Here is a 17989-nt window from a genome sequence, read left to right on the forward strand (position 1 = left end):
GTGATTTTCATTGAAGAGGTAAGGGAGGAGGATGTGATTTGCATAACATACCAATACTAATGGACATACAGTACCAGTCAAAGGTTTGGACACACCTACTCATTCAAGGGTTTTACTTTACAAAACCATGAAATAACACATATGGAATCATGTAGTAACCAAAAAAGTGTTAAACAAATCCAAATATATTTTATATTTAAGATTCTTCAAAGGAGCTACACCCTGATTTGTTTCACCTGTCTTTGTGCTTGTCTCCACCTCCCTCCATGTGTCGCCCATCTTCTCCATTATCCCCAGTGTATTTGTACCTGGTTTCTCTGTTTGTCTGTTGACAGTTAGTTTTGTTTGTCAAGCCTATCAGCGGTTTTCCCCTTGCTCCTGTCTTTTTCTTGTTTTCCCGGTATTGATCATTCTGCCTGTACCTTGTCACACCACCCTGGATTATTGACCTCTGCCTGCCCTTGACATGTTGTTTTTCCTGCCCCCTGTTCTAGTAATAAACAGTTGTTACTTCGACACTGTCTGCATCGGGTTCTTCTCCTGAAACGTGATGGCTTTGCACACTCTTGGCATTCTCTCAACTAGCTTCATGAGGTAGTCACCTGGAATGCATTTCAATTAACAGGTGTGCCTTGTTAAAAGTTAATTTGTGGAATTTCTTTCCTTCTTAATGTGTTTGATCCAATCAGTTGTGTTGTGACAAGGTAGGGGACGTATACAGAAGATAGCCCTTTTTGGTAAAAGACCAAGTCCATATATGGCAAGAACTGCTCAAATAAGCAAAGAGAAATGACAGTCCATCATTACTTTAAGACATGAAGGTCAGTCAATCTGTAACATTTCAAGAACTTTGAAAGTTTCTTTAAGTGCAGTCGCAAAAACCTTCAGGCACTATGATGAAACTGGCTCTCATGAGGACCGCCACAGGAAAGGAAGAGCCAGAGTTAGAAGATACTTGTTTGGGCCAAGAAATACGAGCAATGGACATTAGACCGGTGGAAATCTGTCCTTTGGTCTGATGAGTCCAAATTTGCGATTTTTGGTTTCCACACCAGACGCGGAGTAGGTGAATGGATGAGCTCTGTATGTGTGATTCCCAACCTTAAGCATGGAGGAGGAGGTGTGATGGTGTGGAGTTGCTTTGCTGGTGACACTGTATGATTTATTTAGAACTCAAGGCACACTTAACCAGCATGGCTACCACAGCATTCTGCAGTGATACGTCATCAAATCTGCTTTGTGCTTAGTGGGACTATCATTTGTTTTTCAACAGGATAATGACCCAACACATCTCCAGGCTGTGTAAGGGCTATTTGACCAAGAAGGAGAGTGATGGAGTGCTGCATCAGAAGATCTGGCCTCCACAATCACCCGACCTCAACCCAATTGAGATTGTTTGGGATGAGTTGGACTGCAGAGTGAAGGAAAAGCAGCCAACAAGTGCTCAGCATATGTGGGAACTCCTTCAAGACTGTTGGAAAAGCATTCCAGGTGAAGCTGGTTGAGAGAATACCAAGAGTGTGCAGAGCTGTCATCAAGGCAAAAGGTGGCTACTTTGAAGAATCTAAAATATATTTTGATTTGTTTAACACTTTTTTGGTTACTACATGATTCCATATGTGTTATTCATAGTTTGATGTCTTCACTATTATTCTAGAAAATAGTAAAATAAAGAAAAACCCCTTGAATGAGTAGGTGTGTCCAAACTTTTGACTGGTACTGTACCTTTGTGTGCCTCCTTGTCTTTATACCTGCAGACAAAGACACAAAAGTGAGCAGTTCAATCATCTTCACCCAAAACAGCTAGCCTTCAACATATTCTAATGGCCTACATATTATTACCTCTCTGTTGATTGATATCCATTGAATTGTGTCCTTTTTCTTTTTGCACAATATGAAAAGGTAGATGGTATCATCATAAAACAATATCAATTTAGATAATACAAGAACCAAACCTTACCTTAAATTGTGCCGGCACCTGCTGTCCTTTCAAATTCAAATCCAAATGTTTCAGTTGGGCAGTTAGGTTCCTGCAAGGACCCCCACCAACTAAAGAGGTTCCTCGATGAACCCCACCTCATATGGGCTTCTTGGAAGAACCTTTTGGGGGGCATTTTCAGTGCCAGGAACCCTAGCGTTCATAGAAGAACCCTTGTTGAACCCCACATTTTTTGAATGTTGTGGACAGGAGGCACCCAGATCAGCCTCCCACTGAGTTTGCTGGGGGAAAGAGACGCTTGCACGCACACGCGCACACACACACACACACACACACACACACACACACACACACACACACACACACACACACTCACACACAAGGATAACGACAATACCCACCCAGAACCCTCTTTAAACAAGGCAGAACACAGTCTAGCATCAACACATACAGCAGAGGTGACTTGAGATGGAGGAGATGGCCTCAGCACAGTTACGATATCACATAGACTGGTCCCTGTGATGGCCATCTCTGGGAGGTGAGGTCTTGCATATGAAACTCCCTTAGGGACCGTGAGCAGGGGCACCTACAGTCCAGGGTAGAACACAGATTGTGTTTGCCTAACCAAAGAACTGACAAACACATTTAGTCAATGAAAGCCAGAGAGATGTAGTGGTGTTTGTATTCAGACGCACAGAAATCAAGCAGAGAAACATTATAGAGTAAATGCTTGTACAAGTTGACAAATTCAACATGGGAGATTGTTTGTTATGTTGTCCTTGTTCTGCAGTAGGCTACAGCTATTTAGTTTATCTTGACAAACGGTAATCATTTCACTTGATGATATGGCTGATATCCTGTCCCTGCATCTCTATTTCTTGTGACAGCATTCTCAGACCTAATTCCACTAACGGATATGGGAGGCTTTCCTTCTACTGCAGCACATAGTTATAAATGTCTCTCTGTAACAGTGTAACATGGCCCTCTAAAGTGCACTCAATTCTATTTCTCATTTCCCACTTCCCTAAAGGAAGTATTTCATGATTCACTTACAGCTGTACGACTGTTAAGTTTTAGTGATACTACAGTGTCGTGTCTGGCTATGCCGGATTAAGTGATATAACATGATATTCTATCAAATAATTTCTCTGTAATTAATATTACCTGATTGAGCTAATCATGTAAATGTAATTAACTGGGCACCAAAAAATTATATTTATAGAGCTGTTATCTTTCGAATAAACTCTTAAAGACCTAGTCATATTTTACAATATTAATCGTCATCTTAATTCAGTCTCATCTGAAAGTTGTAAATTCTTGGTGATCTAGTTGGAGTGGACTACATCGTATTTAGTTTGAGCTAAATCGAGTTGTTCTTGGAGACAACGGTTTTGTTGAAGAGTTTGTGCTCGTTCATCGTCACAAGTATTTGCAATTACTTTTAATTGATCAGATTTCAAACGCAGTTCCTCGACTAGCAGAATGTTTTAATTTCCTGCTTTTGTCAATAGTTGCTCAGTTCTCTCCATCTGTCCCCTCATGTTAGCCATGTCTGGCACGTGCATCAGCTGTACACTGTGGTATTGGACCGATGCCACATTTTTATGGCGATACATCAGTGCAAAAGTGGGGAGAACCGTCACAAAGCCTGATGGTTGATTTTGGAGAGTGTTCGCAATTTCGGCTGTTTTTTCGCTAATGGCATAATTAGGGTTGGTATCGCTGCTGAGGTCAGAGATCAATGCTTTTATGGGTGGAGGTTCACTAATTAGCAGAGGAGTGGTGACCACCTCCTTTGATAGCTTGCACATTATTAGAACAATTTAAAGGAACATTTTTCCTATTTTCTTTCAAAGTTTGGAATTCATTGGAAGCTGCAAAGACAAGTTTAATCTATTTATAGATGTTGACGAACTATCAGTACTGTACCAGTAATGTGGAAGTTGGATGTGAATGAATATGCAAAAGCAAACTGAATTAATTAATCAATGCCAATGATTAATCCTACTTGGGTAGGCTATCTGGGTATTAAACTTTAATTAATCTGAGAAGTTGCTTCATCTAGGTTAGTTTGGAAAAAGTTTACAATGTCTTATTTAGAAAACTCATCAATTTGGATATTATTTAAAATGTCTATTTCAGAATGTAAATTGCCAGATTTACACTTATTAGTTCAATTGGATAAGACATTGATATCCGTCTGGATATCATAAGTAATGACTTGAGTGTGACATGAATAATTCTTCATGAACAAATATCCTGGGCACACGTCAGCGGTCAGTGATTTCACACAGATACATTTCCAGATACTATATGTTTCTATTTTTGTCAGAAAGTCATTTTCATATCAAGTTAAAGCGTACTATTAGCTAGCTAGCGAACATTAGCTTGCTGGCTCGCTAGCTAACTTTACGTGTATGATCTGTGTAGTAATATCATTTGCATTGCTAGTTATAGCCTAATGTTAGCTAGCTAACATTGCACCTAGTTGGTTAGCTGTTTAGCTACCTGCAGATTTATACTACAGCTATGAAAATGTTTGTGTTGGGAGTAGTATGAGTTTATTCCGGTTTATTGTGTAGCTAGCTAACTACATGTCTAAACAAAAGACACTTCGCCAGCTGATTACATAATCCATCAAGTTAGCCAAGTGTGTCTGCGGGTGATTACAGCCATCTATTGTATTTCATGAACATGTGTACATTTCTAGACAATAGTGACCCATCCACTTAACTAGATGTGGTTGCGGAGTGGTTAAAGCATGTTCTTCACGTGTCAGGAAATCAAATGGAACTATCCGGAGAGGGACTTCCGTTCCGCAAGGCGGAGGAATTTCAACGTAGCACAAGAAAACAAAATGGCTACTTTCCCTTGTTAGCTTTAGCATGCAAGCTAAACCCTCCTTTGTGCATGAAAATGCAGCACATAGATTACCTTGGCAAGGGAAAGGTTTAGCTTATAACGTATTATCGTCAAACCCTTTTCGGCGTTTTTTGACGATGTTTTAACTGGAACACACGACAAACAAGGAAATGCACCTTGGTCAACTCGTGGGAGATACAGAGATATATATCGCTGGTCAAGCGTATATCTCCTGAATTTAAATCGGCTGGCTCTTTGTCCTCGCTCGAGAAATTAATAATGACCGAGCCTACCCGCATCTGAAACGCTCCAGGCAGAAATAGCCCTGCGTTTGGCCAAACGCTCTATTTCTCAGATTTCTATAATTCGCTTTTTCGGCCCTCATACAGAAATGTGTTCGTTTACGTTACCCACTGACTACGTCAGCGAACAACATGGAGGCGGGGAATCTTCAGCACACACACACAATAATTATTGTCTTTATCACTCCAAAAATGTGTACAATAACTTGGTATATTATGTAATCTGCTTTTCAATTTTATACAGGCTGAATCAAAATGAAAGCGTCATTCTATTTTAGAATCCTATCAGCGGGCTCCAATAATGTTGACTTAACCCAGACGTGTGGCCTAGTTCCATAAATGTTCAAATCCTTTCCGGATCATCGAACAATGGTAAATTCTTAGATTACAGAGTATACTCTTGGCTAACAAGTTGAATCAGCAATACAAAATTGGGTTTAATTATTTATTTACTAAATACCTAACTAATCACACAGAATTACACATACACATATTTAAATCATAACTTGATTACAAATTACGTCATAAAGGTAAACGTCCCTAGCGGGCGGAACAGATATGACAGCTGGTTACACAAAAGAAAAGGGGCTGAGTTTGAGTGAAAGAGCGGGAAGACTGAGGAACAAAGGGCGAAGCTGTGCTATCGTAAATACAGTATCTTATGCATTCTAAATTACCGCCCATTTGGAAAAGTAAAATGCAATAAATATTTACTCTGAGCTGCGCTTCGGTAGGTTGGTGGTAGATGGAAGGCCGTGTTGCCCAACCGAGGCCTTTGTCCTTTGAAGAATGTCTCTGCTGGTAAATTGAATACGTTGTAGTAACGTCGTTGTGTGGTAGACGGGATAGTCTGTCTGTTCCTTCCTAACCCTTGTTTGCAGCGGCTGTTGCTAACTCAACGGCTAGGAGGTATCACTTCTGTAGTGAATAAGAGTTCAAAGTTCATACCATTCGCAACCAAAGCTCTTGCTGATGTTGGCTTCGTTCTGTAGTTATTATCTGAACCATTCTAACATCGGACCGTCGTCCTCACGTCCTCGGAACAGGAGGTTATATTGTCTTCAAGGTTATATTGGCTTTTATAGGAAGGGAGAGGAAGGGCGTGTTTGAAAAGTTTTATAGCCCATGTCCCTTCACAGGGGCCGGCCACTGATTGAGCAGAGCCCTATCTTATGAAAACCCAAATCTCACATTTTAGAAGCTAAAATCACATTTCATCCCATCATGAATAATTTCATATTCAAACATTTAAATTGAAAAACAATTCCATGTGAATCCGATAACTCTGATGTATAGACTTTCCACTGTAGAGTTTATGTCATCTTATCATTGATGAGAATGTCTCAGATGACAACCGAACTGACATCATATTCATTAAGTACCACCGCATATGTTCAATTGGTCGGATTACCAGAATATAGTTCATTTCCCCCCACCTTCTGATGTTCCCAGAATCTCTATGTTAACCAAGGGTTTTGCAAATGTAACATCAGTAGGGTAGAGAGAGGAAAAAGAGGGAAAGAGGTATTTATGACTGTCATAAACCTACCCCCAGGCCAACGTCATGACAACAGTAAGTACGTGTATCTCTAATTTGGCTCTGTGGGCTAAATCAATCTGACCTCATAGTGCCAGTCAAGTAGACCTATGCATCATTGTGCCGAATTAGCCATTTATAAGAGCGTGGGCTTCTCCATGTCGGTTCAGCTACCTACTGCACACAGATCCTCATCCACTGTACCATGTTAGCTACCCTGCTAATACCACCATGGCTCTGGCCTAGCCCCATCACACCCCTATCAGAGATAACCTGGGTCTGCGTCTCACTGGACAGATTGAAGTTTCCTGAGCCATTACCAGAGTAAAGTTATGCCTACATATCTGCAGCAGACACATGGTTTCAGTCTGCCAGATTGGCTGCATGTCTCAGGCTAAGAGTAGAGCGGAGCTCAGGCTGCAGCATCTGCAACACATTAACAAGATGTTCCTGTGCTCTTCTCGAGTCTATCCTCCAGATTCATGTTCAGCCATTGGAGCCCCAGGCTATTCATCTCCTAAAAAGGTCAATAAAGACTAGTTGAGTCAGAGTTAATCTTCCAATGGGAGGTGCATTTACACATGAACAACCTGAAGTTGTGAACATATACACACTCACGCGTGCACTTAGACCTGCACACACACACGCCCCAAAATGCACAGCATTGTCTTAGTCCATTAGTCCAGAAATCTTGTTGCAAAAGGTCCAGATGTTGTAAGCTGTTGCACTAAGATTCAGATTCACTCTCTTACTCTCCCCTAAGAGTAGAGAGGAAGATATAATGTTTGGTTGATTGCCAGTTTTATAGGTCAGTGTAGCCATTTTTGTTCTTTAATCGGTTATTGTTTTTGTCCTAATTATGTTGCTCATACATGCTAAATTCAAGTCAGATATAATTTTTCCCCCAGTGTATTTTCATAATGAAAAGACCTAGTTCAAATTGTAGTTTTGATGATGTAAAGTATAGCAAAGTGGGCCAGTGCTCTAATCGTCAAAGGCACATTTGGAAACGTGCCTGCTTTCATAAGGTATTGACAGCACTGTTTTTAGTGTTTTCTCCCATAAGACTAAACAACTCTTTTTCTAGAACAAACACTTCAGTTGTGAAACTACAGAGAGATATCATGAGTGTGGTGGTAGAGATGGAAGTACTGGTTTTCATCTTATCAATTAGCTGGATTTTAATAGGCCCTGTATTGTACTGTGCATGAGTCTCTCTCAGGAGAAGTCTGCTAAGAGGTTTTCTGTTGGATGTGTGATTAACTTAACTTAAGTTTCTGTCTGAACTTCTAAAATGATTTGAACAAACCAAGCCTCATGCTGGCTTGAAGGTAGGTCCATACCTGGCTGCAACATGTTGTTCATTAAGTATTTTGTTATAGGATTACAGGACTAGGCTTCATTACAGGACTAGGCTTCATGTGCAGGGGAGCTGTAATATGACATCCTGGCAAGAAATAGCATTTTCTCTCTATCCTATTCTTACTAAATCTTCCCAAACATGATGGTGGACGGGAGGCCCCTCGGATCAACCTCCCACTGTGTGTGCTGGGGGAAAGAGACGCCTGCTGTCTTGTGGGGCACACGGTCACGCACACACACACGCACACGCACGCGTATGCACACACACACGCACGCACACACACACACACACACACACACACACACACACACGTACACGTACACACACATACACACACACACACGAACGAGGATAATGACAATACCCACCCAGAACCCTCTTTAAACAAGGCAGTCTAGCATCAACACACACAGCGGAGGTGACCTGTAATGGAAGAGATGGTCTCAGCACAGTTACGATAGCACATACAGTGGGGCCAAAAAAGTATTTAGTCAGCCACCAATTCTGCAAGTTCTTCCACTTAAAAAGATGAGAGAGGCCTGTAATTTTCATCATAGGTACACTTTAACTATGACAGACAAAATGAGAAAAAAAATCCTGAAAATCACATTGTAGGATTTTTTTATGAATTTATTTTCAAATTGTGGTGGAAAATAAGTATTTGGTCAATAACAAAAGTTTGTCTCAATACTTTGTTATATACCCTTTGTTGGCAATGACAGAGGTCAAATGTTTTCTGTAAGTCTTCACAAGGTTTTCACACACTGTTGCTGGTATTTTGGCCCATTCCTCCATGCAGATCTCCTCTAGAGCAGTGATGTTTTGGGGCTGTTGCTGGGCAACACAGACTTTCAACTCCCTGCAAAGATTTTCTATGGGCTTGAGATCTGGAGACTGGCTAGGCCACTCCAGGACCTTGAAATGCTTCCTTCGGGCGGTGTGTTTGGGATCATTGTCATGCTGAAAGACCCAGCCACGTTTCATCTTCAATGCCCTTGCTGATGGAAGGAGGTTTTCCAAATCGAGGGAGATTATCTGTGGTCTTGTATGTCTTCCATTTTCTAATAATTGCTCCCACAGTTGATTTCTTCAAACCAAGCTGCTTACCTATTGCAGATTCAGTCTTCCCAGCCTGGTGCAGGTCTACAATTTTGTTTCTGGTGTCCTTTGACAGCTCTTTGGTCTTGGCCATAGTGGAGTTTGGAGTGTGACTGTTTGAGGTTGTGGACAGGTGTCTTTTATACTGATAACAAGTTCAAACAGGTGCCATTAATACAGGTAATGAGCGGAGGACAGAGGAGCCTCTTAAAGAAGAAGTTACAGGTCTATGAGAGCCAGAAATCTTGCTTATTTGTAGGTGACCAAATACTTATTTTCCACCATAATTTGCAAATAAATTCATTCAAAATCCTACAAGGTGATTTTCTGGATTTTTTTTCTCTCATTTTGTCTGTCATAGTTGAAGTGTACCTATGATGAAAATTACAGGCCTCTCTCATCTTTTTAAGTGGGAGAACTTGCACAATTGGTGGCTGACTAAATACTTTTTTGCCCCACTGTAGACTGGTCCCTGTGATGGCCATCTAGAACACAGATTGCGTATGCCTAACCAAAATGCTGATGAACACATTTAGTCAACTAAAGTTTATTTTGACAAACTGTAATAATTTCACTTGATGATATGGCTGATATCTGGTCCCTGCATCTCTATTTCTTGTGACAATATTCTCAGACCAAATTCCTGACCTTGTTCCTGTGCTCTTCTCGAGTCTATCCTCCAGATTCATGTTCAGCCATTGGAGCCCCAGGTTATCCATCTCCTAAAAAGGTCAATAAAGGCTAGTTCAGTCAGAGTTAATCTTCCAATGGGAGGTACTAATTGTTTTCAACACCTTCTCCTGCCCCGACAAGACCACAAATTTCACTCCAAACTCTTTATAACTGCAGTTATGGAGGTCACCAAGTATGGAGGCAGTAATTACCCCTAATAGCAAACCCCTTTGAACAAACAAGCTTCATAGAAAGCATTTCCTAAAGATGTGTTCAAGTGTTTTGTTTGATTTTCCCACTTATGAAAAAATAATTGACATTAAATAAAGTTAGAAAGATGTTTGGCTTGTTGCTCCATACCTGATGGATTTATTGTGTCTACATGAAATGTACAAACAGTGTTTTGAGCAAACTAATCCAAAAAGTATGACTTCACTAATCCAAGACATGCTGGTAAACCAACCTGGTTGGGAAATCAACAGCAAATTAACAAGCCAGTGTCCTCTGAATATTACTGTAATTTAGTTGACTTTACAAAAATGCACTCTATGATCCATCTGTGAGGTTAATACACTGAGTCAAGCCACCTATCAGTGTTCTGTGGCTAGGGGTTTTGTTTGGCACATGACCAGCTTCCCCTTTCGAACCACCATCCATGTCTCTCTCCCCTGCTGTGTGCGTGTGTGTGTGTGTGCGTGTGTGTGTGCGTGTGTGTGTGCGTGTGTGTGTGTGTGTGTGTGTGTGTGTGTGTGCGTGTGCGTGTGCGTGTGTGTGTGTGTGTGTGTGTGTGTGTGTGTGTGTGCATGCGTGCGATTCAGTGGACGAGACACTGGTGAGGCTGGTGAATGGATCAGGCCCTCACGAGGGGAGAGTGGAGGTGTTCCACGAGAGACGCTGGGGAACGGTGTGTGATGACGTCTGGGACAAGAAGGACGGCGACGTGGTCTGCAGGATGCTTGGCTACAAAGGAGCCTTCGAGATCCATAAAACAGGCCGGTTTGGACAAGGTAAGCCTTTTGGCTGTTTTTATCTCTATGGAGATTTGAACTAACTACAGTGCAGACTGTGATAAACGTGTGGAGGCGGATTAGGATTTGTACCATTTTGTTTTGTAATTGTACTTTTTTATGGTGGGTATTAGTGCACAAAGCATTTGAAAACTACTGAAATTCATATACGTTTATAGGGAACATCATAGGAGCCAGATGCCATCAAAAATGTGCCAGTGGTAATATCCATCTGTTTCTTCTCTTATGACCTATTTTCCACAACCATCATTACATCATGCATACACACACATCTATGTTTGGTCCAATCAAAATATTAGGGTTTATTAATACTATTTAGTTCAAATTAATCTGGAAAATTTAATAAAAAAATGTAAAAAATTAACAATAATTCACATTTACTTTTGAGGATTAATTAAACAGTTGTAAATGTATCTTTCATAGACCCCATTTGCGAAGCAAAATGTTGTTTCTTTATTCTTGACCTCATCCTGACCCATATTTGTATCTATAATTATGTTAGAGGTGACATTGTACATGGTCAATACAATAAATTATTCTCACAATAAGTGTTGAGATGCTGGGTAAACCAGTTTAGGAGGCATGTCTAGTTAAAATAAAACCCAACAGTGATGTATTAGGCCCAGTCCAAACATCTGTGGTGAATGTACACTATACTATACTGGTCCTGGCCAAGTTTCCTTTTCAAGTTCATGCTGCACTCAAGATGTTTCAGTTATTCAATGTTCTGTAGTTGGTGGTGCTCAAACTTGGAGTCTTCTCTCATGGTGCTAAATGTGGTAGAATGACCTTAAAGCAGAAACTCTGATCATACAGAGTGTGTTTGCCAACATTCCGAGGGAAAATATTGCTCACACTCAAAGTTCAAAATGTAGACAGACGGTAGGTCTACCAGGTCCTGGTCCCTTCCCAACAGTACTGCTGGTCATAAAGTATATGGAAAACAATACGGAACGATATTTCCGTACACACAAAGGGCCTCCTTTGAGCATTAGTGATACTACTACTTTTGAGGGAAGACACACAAATACATCAAATAAAAAAGCTGAAATGGAGACATTAGTTCCTAACTACACACATAGTTCTCATTGTAGACGTATATTTACACGATATATCAGACAAGCCCTGGCATTTAAAGGGTTGATGGTCTAGTCTGCGGCCTCCAGCCAGTGTAGGATATTTTTGGCCTCTTATCTTATATCAAGTCCGTCTATGAATCCCCTCACTGGTACACAGCCCCGATATGCCTATGGGGATGAGGCCCACATGCACATCTGTAAACTGTCATCTTAGAGTGAAAGAAATGAATGTCTGATTCAGGATATAAAAAGCATATTGTACTTTTTGTGCTCATTATGTTGCCAGCATTCGAATATAACCATGAAGCAAAAGAAGACCAGGAATTATAACGTGAAATCTCATTCAAATGTGGGATAAGAAAGACATGCTTATGCTAATGTTAACTTTGTGGGAACCTTTTGTGGGGAGAGTGATATCCTTATGACATATTGCATTTAAAATATATATTATTCTGGATTGGTTTGGTAAACTGTATATAGTGAGTATAAAAAACATTAAGAACACCTTCCTATTATTGAGTTGCACTCCCCCCTTTTGCCCTCATAACAGCCTCAATTCGTCTGGGCATGGACTCTACAAGGTGACAAAAGCTTTTCACAGGGTTGCTGGCCCATGTTGGCTGGATGTCCTTTGGGTGGTGGACCATTCTTGATACACACGGGAAACTGTTGAGCGAGAAAAATCCATCAGCGTTGCAGTTATTGACACAAACCAATGTGCCTGCCACCCACTACTATAGGCCGTTCAAAGGAACTTACATTTTTTGTCTTGCCTATTCACCCACTGAATGGCACACATACCCAATCCATGTCTCAAGGCTTAAACATCATTCTTTAACCTGTCTTCTCCCCTTCATCGACACTGATTGAAGTGGATATAACAAGTGACATCAAGAAGGGATCATAGCTTTCACCTGGATTCACTATGGTTTTCCTGCATGTATATTATCCGTTGTTGTTATAAATCAAACAAAGTTGTAGTTATGTTAGGCATAAAGTGCATTCGGAAAGTATTCAGACCCCTTGACTTTTTCCACGTTTTGTTATGTTACAGCCTTATCCTAAAATATATGTTTTTTAAAATCAATCTACAGACAATACCCTATAATGACAAAGCGAAAACATGTTTTTTTAGACATTTTTGAAAATGTATTAAAAATAAAAAACAGAAATACCTTATTTTCATAACTATTCAGACCCTTTGCTATGAGTCTTGAAATTGAGCTCAGGTGCATCCTGTTTGCATTGATCATTCTTGAGATGTTTCTACAAATTGATTGGAGTCCACCTGGGGTAAATTCAATCGATTGGACATGATTTGGAAAGGAACATACCTGTCTATATAAGGTCCCACAGTTGACAGTGCATGTCAGAGCAAAAACCAAGCCATGAGGTCAACGGAATTGTCCGTAGAGCTCTGAGACAGGATTGTGTCAAGGCACACATCTGGGGAAGGGTACCAAAAAATGTCTGCAGCATTGAAGGTCCCCAAGAACACAGTGGCCTCCATCATTCTTAAATGGAAGAAGTTTGGAACCACCAAGATTCTTCCTAGAGATGGCCGCCCGGCCAAACTGAGCAATCAGGGGAGAAGGGCCTTGATGAGGGAGGTGACCAAGAACCCAATGGTCATTCTGACAGAACTCCAGAGTTCCTCTGTGGAGATGGCAGTCATTCTGGAAGGATCTCCCATCTCTGCAGCACTCCACCAATCATGGTAGGGTGGCCAGACGGAAACCACTCCTCAGTAAAGGCACATGACAGCCCACTTGGAGTTTGCCAAAAGACACCTAAAGGACTATCAGACCATGAGAAACAAGATTCTCTGGTCTGATGAAACCACGATTGAACTCTTTGGCCTGAATGCCAAGCATCACGTCTGGAGGAAACCTGGCACCATCCCTACGGTGAAGCATGGTGGTGGCAGCATCATGCTGTGGTGATGTTTTTCAGCGGCAGGAACTGGGAGACTAGTCACGATCAAGGGAAAGATGAACGGAGCAAAGTACAGAGAGATCTTTGATGAAAAACTGCTCCAGAGGGCTCAGGACCTCAGACTGGGGTGAAGGTCCACCTTCCAACAGGACATTGACCCTAAGCACACAGCCAACACAATGCAGGAGTGGCTTCGGGACAAGTCTCTGAATGTCCTTGAGTGGCCCAGCCAGGGCCCGGACTTGAACCTGATGGAACATCTCTGGAGAGACCTGAAAATAGCTGTGCAGCGATGCTCCCTATCCAACCTGACAGAGTTTGAGAGGATCTGCAGGGAAGAATGGGAGAAACTCCCCAAAAACCTGTGTGTCAAGCTTGTATCATCATACCCAAGAAGACTCGTTGCTGTAATCACTGCCAAAGGTGCTTCAACAAAGTACAGAGTAAAGGATCTGAATACTTATGTAAATATGATATTTCAGTTTTTTTTATATTTATACATTTGCAACATTTTTCTAAAATCTGTTTGTGCTTTGTCATTATGGCCTTTTGTGTGTAGATTGATGAGGAAAAACACATTTTAATCCATTTTAGAATAAGGCTGAATACTTTCCGAATGCACTGTATATTTGAGGTCCTATGTCTTTCTCTAACCTGCTTATTTGGCAAGTAGGCAAATTAGATCGGACACAGTGTATTTTACATTAGTTATCTTTTGTTTGTTTTGAATCCAATCCTACAATTACCCTCAACCCCTCCCATCTGTATCTGAAGACCATCCAGTTTAGTTTTCTATTTACCTTATATTTTTAACTGTGCTGTTTCACAAATGTTCTGAACCTATACATAACGATTGAAAGTGAATTTTGTTCTCAAACCCAATGATGAATTCAGTGTCCCACATCTACCGTTGTAACTCACAACTCATTATCATGAACAATGGAGTTCCTAAGTTTGTGTTCATACGTTGGACATTCATTTTGCACATCATTCTTCAGTCAGCAATTATTACTTAAGCCATCAAGAGATTTTGACTGGGTCTTGAAATGATTTTAATTTGGACCGGGACACAGGCACTAGAGGGTGTCGTCTCGTATGTTTGTTGGCCTCTCAGTTCTGTCTTCAATGTAATTGATACCACAATAAACCCAATTTCAGACATAGATTCCATGCCAGAGGTCCCCTCTGGTGGCTCTTGGCTACCCTGCCTGGTGCCTGTGGACAGGGGAGAGGAGAGAGGAGAGGCTTGCGCCAGTCTCCAGAGCCTCTGTGTTTGTGAAGCCATGACATGCTCTCATCCCTCTGCCAGATATCTGCCTCACATTGACGCTTCCAAGGGCTCTCAGAGGAGAGTAGTGTGATGAGTAAGAGGAGCCTGAGTATGACCAGACCAGACTGCTATCACACTCTCTTTCATTCAGATAAAGGCTGTGAAACAATAGAATAGCAGGTGCCTGATACTTGGCCGCCCCTATATTCCCTCCCTGTATATCCCTCCTTTATCATCTTAGCTGTGAATCATACTTTTCTGTAAGTCCTGAATACTGGAGTCGATCTGGATTTTTTAAAATTAATAACAGTGGGAGGCTGAGAGGACATATGTTCACTGTTAGGTTCATCTTGACTAAAGTATGTCTGCCCTCTTAATTTCTCTGTCTGTCTGTCTGTCTGTCTGTCTGTCTGTCTGTCTGTCTGTCTGTCGCTCTCTCTCTCTATACAGGTACTGGGCTCATCTGGATGGATGATGTGGCCTGCGTTGGGAACGAGGACACCATTCACCAGTGCAAGTTCTCAGGCTGGGGTAAGACAAACTGTGGGCACGTGGAGGATGCGGGGGTGACATGCAACACCTAACACCGACCATTTGAACCCCCACCGAGTTCAGTTACAAACTGCTGAGATTAGTTGCAGTTGACAGGCAGCGTGAGGTAGAGCAGAAGAGCTGTATCCTGCTGTCCTACACCCACCCACCGCTGTGGGCAACTGATTTGACAATTATGTGCAAACATGCTTTGATTTCAGACCCCTTAGGGCCTCTTGGATGGCTATTGTTCATGTAAAGTAGGTTTATCAATAGCAGATACTTCTTAGCTGAACTAGATTCAGTGCCAAAAATGGATCAACTTAAAAAATGGTCAGTCACAAATGTTTGTCAAATTTTTGATAGATAAAGCGATTACAAAGAAAAGAAAGGGGAAGAGATGCCATTTTAAATGGATGTATGACTTGGCCCTAGGACGATTTATTGGTTTGTGTCTGACAATTTTACTATTTCTGCCTGTAGAGCCAAGCATTGTTTTTTATCATCATGAATGAGAGTCTCTCTCTCTCTCTCGTTTTTGCTTCTCCCTTCAACAGTTTTTTTTGTTAGAGCCCAAAAATGTCACCCTCTTCATCGATAATTGCATGGGCGGTTGGAAGATTGACGCTTGGTTTACGTATGGAAACCATGACTCTAACGATGAGTAAGACAAATTACAGCCTAAGAGGGCAAGTTACAGTTTGGGGAAAATAAAGTGAAATGGTAAAACATGCACAATGAATTGAGGTTTCTCACAGGAAATGAAACATGGAAATATGTATTATTGTGTGAAATAAACAAAACCAACCCCTGATGTAAGATACTTTCACAAGTAAATCACGTGTTGACATGATATGATGGCTGTAAGAAAAATATTTCTGTAGATGATCCCTTGCCAAATATTGATTTGGGATAAACAATGAAATGTGCGGAGGTCCTGAGGACTAGGTTTGATCCACTCTCAGACTCATGAATCTGGACTATCTCAGTATTTCATCTGGAGCAGTAGAGCAGCTCCCCTCAGAAATGGTCCTCACTTTTATCAACTTAGGTTCATGTGCAGACAAGTGCTATAGAGGTGTTGCAATGCACTCGTTTTCTAAGCGAACAGCCAAGGAGAATACCTTACAATCTCTATATATTTTCACTCAGACTGATCATGCTTCCCTCTTGGGAAAGGTCCTTCAACAGAAAAGAAAGGAGAAAAAATGTTTTCTACCTAAAATATTTTCATACAAAACATTTATTCTGGTAGATATTATTCTGATAGATATTCCTACAGTACGTGATCATCTCTATTATAATCCTGTCTCAGATATTCAACCAGGGTGCAGTTAGTCTGTGAACATAACAGAGGTTATTCTTGCATGGATCTTCAACTGTGCTGGAAATGAATCACTGTCATGCAATGCTTTTTCACATACGTTTAAGGGAGCAGACTGCACACATTTGCTTTGTATAATAGGGACCACAAACCCAGGTTTCCACTTCGGGAACATACTATCAAATGCCAGGATGGTATGATTGCTATGTGAAGTCGAGATTGGTTGATTTGTTATACTATGGTTATACTTGGTTATACTGTGGCCCTAATCACCACTTTTATTGGACAAAGGGACTGCTGAGGAATGTAAATATCTGCTTATCGATTGTGCTGGTCATAACACCCAGACAACAATACCTGAAGTAGTATGAAATAGATAAATAAATACAGTGAATATGTGACAAGAATATTTCATATGTCCATTAGACAATACTTTGTACTAGATTTTTCAGATGTTTTAATTGTTCATGTACCATGGAAATAATAAAATATACATTTGTTTATACATGTGGACTTGATTATTTTCTGATTAAGATGAAAATGGTTGAGGCAGTTCAGTTGAAAGCTAAGTAATCCTAGCCCATACCCTAGATACAGTACATCAAGAGAACAGGTGAGGATGTCATCTCTGGTTTGACAACTGAGAAGCAATTACCTTAAAAGTGGTTCCACATGGAAGGACGAACATAGAAATGATTGCTGGAGAATCACCTGATCACCTCAGCATATGGTGAGCCTAGGGAGAACAAAGACCCTGAATTACGGCTGAGGGGAAGATGCTTCTAAACAATGTTTGAATAAGAACATATTTAATTTTGCATTGTGAAATGTTTAGGTTAATCTGTTTCATACACTCCCATTGTGAAAAGTCCTTAGCATCTGGAACTGTCTCAAATTATTTTCTACCCTCAGTTTTATGTCAAATGCAGACAAACAACAAGTATTTTATTTAAGGTATGACCAAGGACAATATTTCTGAAGCGATAATTCAGGGGAATTCACAGATGGACACAGGAACCGTTGGACTCCATTATGCTCTATAGTTCCCA

At 40.9% G+C, this 17989-nt stretch overlaps 1 protein-coding gene across 1 annotated transcript in view; it reads left to right on the forward strand.

Annotated features, from left to right (window-relative positions):
- The window catches only part of LOC139407117 (scavenger receptor class A member 5-like), a 50136-nt gene extending 32691 nt beyond the window's left edge, over positions 1-17445 (forward strand). The window contains exons 8-9 of the mRNA XM_071150516.1: positions 10592-10780; positions 15536-17445. Of these exons, the coding sequence (XP_071006617.1) occupies positions 10592-10780; positions 15536-15669 (323 nt within the window). The 3' untranslated portion in view covers positions 15670-17445. The remainder of the gene's footprint in view (positions 1-10591; positions 10781-15535) is intronic.
- The last annotated feature ends 544 nt before the right edge of the window (positions 17446-17989 follow it).

This window comes from Oncorhynchus clarkii, chromosome 4, assembly GCF_045791955.1.
Source record: "Oncorhynchus clarkii lewisi isolate Uvic-CL-2024 chromosome 4, UVic_Ocla_1.0, whole genome shotgun sequence".
Taxonomy (NCBI): Eukaryota; Metazoa; Chordata; class Actinopteri; order Salmoniformes; family Salmonidae; genus Oncorhynchus; species Oncorhynchus clarkii.